General features: G+C 53.6%; 1 protein-coding gene across 1 annotated transcript; it reads right to left on the reverse strand.

Annotated features, from left to right (window-relative positions):
• Positions 1 to 370: 370 nt before the first annotated feature.
• Positions 371 to 6,782, reverse strand: MCIDAS (multiciliate differentiation and DNA synthesis associated cell cycle protein). The gene is made up of 7 exons (XM_032467671.1): positions 6,501 to 6,782; positions 6,317 to 6,413; positions 6,045 to 6,136; positions 2,788 to 2,860; positions 2,006 to 2,229; positions 1,277 to 1,387; positions 371 to 1,015 (listed from the first exon to the last, which is right to left on the reverse strand). Exons 1-7 carry the CDS (start codon positions 6,615 to 6,617, stop codon positions 575 to 577), a joined length of 1,155 nt encoding a protein of 384 aa, XP_032323562.1. The 5' UTR covers positions 6,618 to 6,782; the 3' UTR covers positions 371 to 574.
• Between the last annotated feature and the right edge of the window lie 248 nt (positions 6,783 to 7,030).

Raw genomic sequence — 7,030 nt, forward strand, 5'->3', positions numbered from 1 at the left:
AAAACTAAGTGTCCTTCCAGGACCAGGGGAAGTGAGTGATGTATTGAAACATTCACCCAGAGACCTGGCTTCTAGGCCTACAATTTTTAAATGACTATTGAGATCACTTAGAAGGTTCCGATGACACTTCTTATTGTAGAAAATTACTTAACTTCGTAAAGTCTCCTTTTCAAACTTATGAAAGTAGGGCATTATGTAATTATAAAATACCTAAGTGCTTCCTAGGTCCCTTCCAGCTCTGAAAAGTACATAATTCAAAGCTGCTAAAAATAAATACTTTAAAAATTGACTGTGACATATGTGTGTATACACATAAATACACACACTCACGCGCGCGCGCGCACACACACACACAGTTTCGTGTGAAAAGGGGAGGGAACATACAGTATTTTGTACCAGAACTTTACAGTGCATCAGTATCAATTTTTTTGTTGTTGTTCCTGAAAAAAATAAGTTTCAGGAGGAGGTGTTTATGAGAAGCCACGTTCAGGAAACAGTTTCAGCTGCTCCCGCTTAGCCTCCAGGCTCTTCCATCTGGTTAGAGGGCAGTGTTTTTGGAGGACCACATCCTAGGTCAACTGGGGACCCAGCGGAATTTGTAACCCCCGTTGGCTGTCCGGATGGTGAAGGCATTGCCCTGGGGGAAAGCGAGGGTGCGGATGGTGCTGTGGCTGCGGATAGGGGTGCTGAAGGAGCCGCCCTCCTCTAGCTCACTGTGGCTCAGGTTCAGCGCGCTCCGGCTGCAGTCTGTGCGCAGCCCCCGGAAGGCGCCGTGCAGGTTCCCGGGCCTGCAGTCGGTGCTCGGCTGCTCGGGCTGCAGCCGGAGCCGCTTGGGATCGCGGCTCTGCAAGGCTTCATCGCAGCGCTGGGAAATCTCCCTCAGGATGGCGTCCACTTCTGCGCAATCCTGCCCCGCAGCGCTGAACAATTCCTCCAAGCTCCTTTTGGCAGTCGCCTTGAGCAGGAAGGGCTCGGCTGCCGCCATGCAATCCCGGGACTGTGTGATCATCAGCTTCTACAAAAGATGGGGAGGAGCGCCGCCCTGGGGCCAGCCAGACTCGCCTTCCGCTGGGCGCTCAAAGGAGACCTGGGCGCACTTCAAACGGCGCGACTCAGCTGACTCAGACGACCCCTGAGAGTGATTGACTCAGCGAGCTCCCAGCGGTCCTCTCCTTTTCCCGACCCCCGCCGGGTTCCAACACTGGGAGCAGGGTAGGGGGTGCGCAAGAACATTTCCGACTTCCCGCCGTGTTCTACACACCCGCGCCCCACTTACATCCAGCACCGAGGCCAGGTGCCGGGTCCGACTGGCGAGTTCCTTCAGTTGCACATTCCGTTCCTTCAGCGAAGCGATCTCCTCCTGTTTCTGGGTCAGCGTCACGTGCAGCTGCAGGAGGAGACCCAAACATTCAGACGTAGGCTACCGCTCGGTCTTGTCTGTATATTCTGCAGGAATTGAACCCAGATCCTAACATCTGTTTAGAAACTGAGGCCCCAAGAACATTTACACTGATGAGAATAATAATCAATTTATTTAACTTTTTTAAACAAAGCATTTAGATAAAATGTTTCTCAATTAATCCTCGGTGTGAAGAACATTGACTTGGGCAACAGGTAGATCTAGGTTCTGCCTCTGAAATTCAAACTTCCTATAACTCAGTTTCCTTAACTGTACAATGGGGCTGGTAATAGTACCTAGCTCAATGGCTGTGGGTATTAAATGAGGAGAAAGTAAATTGGTAAGCACAATACCAGTCATATAGAAAGCCTTCAGTAAATTTTGTTAGCCCTATTAAAAATCTGGTGGGTAAGATTATTCCCACTTAGTGGCGTTGTAAACTGAGATAGAGCCAGTGGAGGATAGAAGCTACGTGAACCACTCCCTGGACCACTAATTTCAACGTCCAAAGGGGCAAATTCCCGCTCCTGCAACCCCCACTTCTGCCAGGAGATCCATACCCTGTCCCCACCCCAGGAATCCAGGATGCCAGCCCAGTGTCCCTACTTGGTTATTCTCGACGAGCGCGTCCCCCAACGCCCTCTGGTTCTGGTCGGCCACCTGCTTCCAGTACTGCTCTGGCGGGGGCAGGTCGGGAGGGCGCAGCGGCGGAGACTGTAGGGCCCGTGGGTCCAGCGGCGGAGAGAGACAGGACCCAAACGGCAGTACGTCGCAAGGAGAGAAAGGGAAGTCTCCACTGGCCAGGGAAGGCGACATCAAAGAAGATGAGTCTGACGAAGAGAGCAGAGGAAGAGAGGGGCTGGGTTTGCAGCCTCAGACTCGTGCCCGGCCAGCTAGAGGGAGAAAATGCCGCTCCGGAATGTAGGGTTTGTGTGGAGATTTTTTTTTTTTAAATAAAGTACCCCTCACTCTGCAATTCCTACGATCCCCAGACTCTTCTTGATATCCTGTACGTACAGAGCAGGTGCTCAATAAATGCCTGTTGAGATGATCTGGACTGAATCGCCACGGTGGCCAGGGCAAACTTGCCTGAAGTGGTACAAATCCTTTGCTCTGCAGCTTCCTGACCACATCACAGCGTAGGGCTCCCTCTCCCAGAACTCACACGGGTAAACTGAGAAAGTGCAATAGATCCAGCGATACATCATCTTCATTAGGAAGGGGGGGGGGGTGCCCTAAATATGGAAGAGCCTGATCCTTTGATGAGTTGCTGGCGAGTCGTTGACAGGCGCTGAGTTTACCACCTTCACGACCACGAAATCTGAACTAGTCTGATTTGAGGAGTGGAGGATACCCCTGCTGTTAAACTGCAAAGAGACTGCACTTGCCTGCGATGAGATCATCCACCGTGTCTCTGAAATCCTGCAGATCGAAGTCAGCTGCCGTTGGCAAGGAATGGTTCTGAAATAAACCAGAGGTGTAAACTAGTTAATGTGGAGTCTGAAACATTTCCTAGACCGACAGTTATCCTCCCCGGCTCGGCGGTGGGTCTGCATGCACTCAGGTTCGCAGCCAAAACTTATACCTGAAAATCAAAACCCTGTCTGAGACACGGTATCCAGTAGGCTTGCACCGCCATGACGGGGAGAGGGACTCAAGAAGCGCGGACCCGGGCGCGAGGGCCCTGCCGGGCCCTGAAACTGCGCGTGGCTCTGTGTCGGGCGGCCGTCCTTGAGCTTGTAGCACACCTGCCCGGCGCCCAGCCTCCAGCAGCCAGCGCAGCCCCGCGCCGCCTCATTGGCGGGCCTCCAGCCACCCAGCAGCCTCCCGCGCGTTCCTAGTGCGCCCGCGCAACTTCAGCCCCGACTTACCTCCCACGGACCAAGGAGCCACCTTTCTAAGAGCTGGGAGCTCGGTGTTCGAACACTCCGTCCTTCCTCCCAAGACCCGCCGGCGTGCAGGGTCATCAAAGCAGTAACTCGAGGCCACATACCCCAAGTCTGAGGGAGGCACAGCTAAACCACGTCCACCCCAGCCCGTAAAGGAAGGGAAAGGGTGGACTAAGATATGAGTGGCCAGGAATGCTATGGAAAGTTTTTCCTGTAGCACGCAGCAGACGTGGCCCCTGCTGCTCTACTGTTTCTCAAAAAGTTGGAATTGACTTTTTCTGTATGGCGTGATCACCTCCAACGTCTTGAACTGGACAGTCCCCCGAGTCCCTGCAGTGTGCCTGGGTGCATGAGGGGGAGGAGACAGTAAAAGGTTGGAGGCCAGGAAACTTCTTAGTCCCTAAATTCGTGGACTGAGTTAACAAAACTCTTTTGCGTCGAGTCTCTCTGTTAATTTTCACACCGATGTGGGAAGCAGGTAGGGCCCAGGAAGTGACTCCTCCTCTGGTGGAGAAGCTGAAGTTCAGAGAAATTGAACTGCCCAGAGCCACCCAGCTCTGAAATAGTGAAACTGGAGTTTCTGTCCCAGAATGCTGGTGCCTATTTCAGTCCTCTCTTCTCTATACCGCATTGCCTCTAGCTTTCTCTCTCTTTTAGGAAAGCCTGGCTTGCAATGAAGACAGCACTGGGAAGGGGACAGAGGTGTCTCAAGTGGCATGCTGTGAGGGATGCATCCAATATGTGCATCAGAAATATCTCTATTCAACTGATTGCATTATTATCGGATTTTTAAAATTCCTTTGGGTTAATCATACTCTTCTCCCAAAAGCCCTTCTTTACAATTTAGATATTTCTGAGAATAGGAATTTATTCTGACACTAACTTCAAAGAATGTACAAGTATCTGTTTCCCTCAGGGAGGAGAGCTTCAACCAGGAAGCCTTCTAGCACTAGTTGGGAACTGAGGCTGTTAGGGGAAGGGGGCTTAGAAAGGAAGGACTGAGGGCCCCAGATGAATCCTAAAGCATGAATTCTGCCCTGGTTGAAGGAGTCAGAAATGAGAGTCATTTTCCAAGGGCTAAAAGGTCTTCCTCTCAGTAGAGGTTTGAGAAGAACCCTAACCATTAAGATACTGGAAGCCAACTCAGGGATTGGGGCCCAGGAAATACATCCTCCTGTTTTATCCCAGTCTTGCCCCTTTATGGACCTCAAACACTGCTAGAGCATTCCCTCTCTCTGTCCACTTTCCCAAGAGGAAAAAAGGCTGGGAAACGTGACCAGAGCGTGCACTGGCCAGGGATTTCCCCCTGGAATCTTTCCCTAGGGGTCTATTTCCCCCTGCACCAGCTCTGCCTTCCCCAGGACAAGTTCTGGACCTCTTGGGCCATCTGGCATGAGCTCTGTCCTTGAAACTTTTAATCCTATCTTCCAATTAGATTTTTAAAAAACTTGCATTTATCCAACACAGACAGGAGAAAGAAAAAAAAATAAGACTAACCCAGAATATGATGTCAAATTTATGTTCTCTATACAATAAGCAAAAATTCAGCACAAACCTACTTGGTTTTTGTTACATGCAAAATAAACATGTTGGAGTAAGGGAGTGATGTAGCCCTCTGGGCCAGTTGAAAGATGCTCAGGTTGTCTTATCTTATTTGAGGATCCAGATCTAAAAAGAATAATAGAATAATAGAATGGCCCCTGCAGGGCAATGCCTACTCTCACATCCTCCCTTAACAATCTCTGCTCTCGTTGACCACGTGCCCTGAGTCTAGGACTCTATCCCAGTTCTAAGAAGCACTTACAGAAGGCCCTGGGAAGCTTTGCTCCACCACCGACCCTAATTGTGTGTGTGTGTGTGTGGGGGGGGTGGTCATATCCTCTGGAGAGTTCTGTACTGTGAAATTTCATATCCCCAGCACCTGCTTCCAGGAAGCTGGAACTTACACTCTTCCTGCAGGTTGCGTCTAACTAGGATCTCCTGTCCTTCTGGGCACCAGGCCTCAGATGATGCCACTCCATCATCTGCCTGGGAGTGTCAGCCCTGGCAAGCGGTAGAAGTGGGATAATAGTAAGTGGGAGGGAGGATGCCTCTTTGCCCCATGAGGGTTGTGACAGTAGTCTTTGGAGGGGTGAAAAGGCCCTTAAATTGCTCAACTGCTGAAGGGCTATCTCTGCAGAGAGGAAAGTTTTCAGTAAGATTTCTTCCAGAGACCTTTGTTTTTCTTCCTGCTTCCTCCAAATGTAAACTCTTTTCGTTTATTCCAATCTTGACTGAGAAATTATCTTCCGATCGCTACACTCCTTAGACATCCAGGGAATGAAAATGGTTAATGAACAGCCCTGTAAGGGCTTGTTGGGAAAACAGACTGCACGAGTGTCAGGTGCCCAGAACGCAACATTGCTCCCACCTACCCGCCTTGTGCCGCAGTGTGCAATCTCCACGTTGCTTTGTCGCAGCTCCAAGGAATAGATGGGGAGGGGAACCAGAGACTTGTCTGGCAGGGGAGTCCTCCAGGTGAGCCTGCCTGGCGCAAGTTGGTCAAAACAGCTCTGAGAACACGGCCACCGTTAACATACTAGGAGGGAGGAGGATGTTCCTATCCTTGAGGCTCGGATTCCTGCAGGACATCTCCCCAGCTAGCCAGAGTACCTGCGCTCCCCACCTAAGACTATTCTTAGCGGAAACTCGAGAAATGACTCCCGAATCGAAGTTTGGGCTAAGAGCCGCAAGGCTCTAGCGGGAAGAGGAGGTACCTGTAATGCGGCCGAGTCACCACTAGGCGGCGCGTCGGACCCGAGTAACGAGGAGCAGTCAGCGAGGTCCTGCAGGTCTATGGTGGTGAGGGCTGCGCAGGGAGAACCAAAGATACGCGCAGAGCGAACCCTAAGCCTCTCTGCAAGGGCTTGCCGTTGGCACAGCTGCCAGGACGTCGAAGTCCCTGAGAGAGAAGCTCTTACGAACCGCGCGCGCCGCACCCACCCAGCGCCAGGAACCCGAGGGATCGCGTAGGGGCCAAGGGGCTCACCTGGCAGCGCAGCCGGCTCGGCGTCTGGGGGATCCTCGTACACCGACACCGGGCTGCCGCCGCTGCGACTGGGAAATAACTTCCGCGGAGGGTCGTACTAGCCGAGCACAGAAACCGTGAGCGCGAGTCAGCTCTCAGGGCCCGAAGCGTGCGGACCCCGCCCTGCCCCGGCCCGCGGCCCCACCTTCCTCTCCGGCTTCCCGGGCTTGCCGAAGGGCCGGTCTCGCGGATCCAGCATCCTATTGGGGCAAATGCTGTCGAAGGCCCGACGACGCGCAGCGGCGCCCCCGCACGCCTGCATCCTGCCTCCCGACCCGCTTCGGCCCGGGAGCCCCACGCCGACTGCTCGGAAGCCGCGGCTCGGGTGGGATGGCGACCCCACACCCTGCGCTCCGCCCGACGCCTGCAGGCTCAGAAGCCGGCCGGAGGTCGGGGAGGCGCGTGGCCGGGGTGGAGCCAGGGGAGATTGTGGAGGTACGGGAGGGAGGGCCCAGTGAAGAGAGTATCGTGGCGCGGGAGGGGCGGCTCGCGCTTGAGCGCCAGAGGTGGCGCCTTCAGCCCTCGACAATCTGTGCGCGGGCGGAGGCGTTAAACACAACCTGGCAACACGGCTTCCCTCGGGAGCCGCGAGCGCGGGGCTCGGGCCCGCGGGCGCCCTTTTGGCTAGCGTTGGCGCCGCCACCTCTCCGCCGCGCCAGAGGAAGGGAGGGAAGG

This window comes from Camelus ferus, chromosome 3 (genome assembly GCF_009834535.1).
Source record: "Camelus ferus isolate YT-003-E chromosome 3, BCGSAC_Cfer_1.0, whole genome shotgun sequence".
NCBI lineage: Eukaryota > Metazoa > Chordata > Mammalia > Artiodactyla > Camelidae > Camelus > Camelus ferus.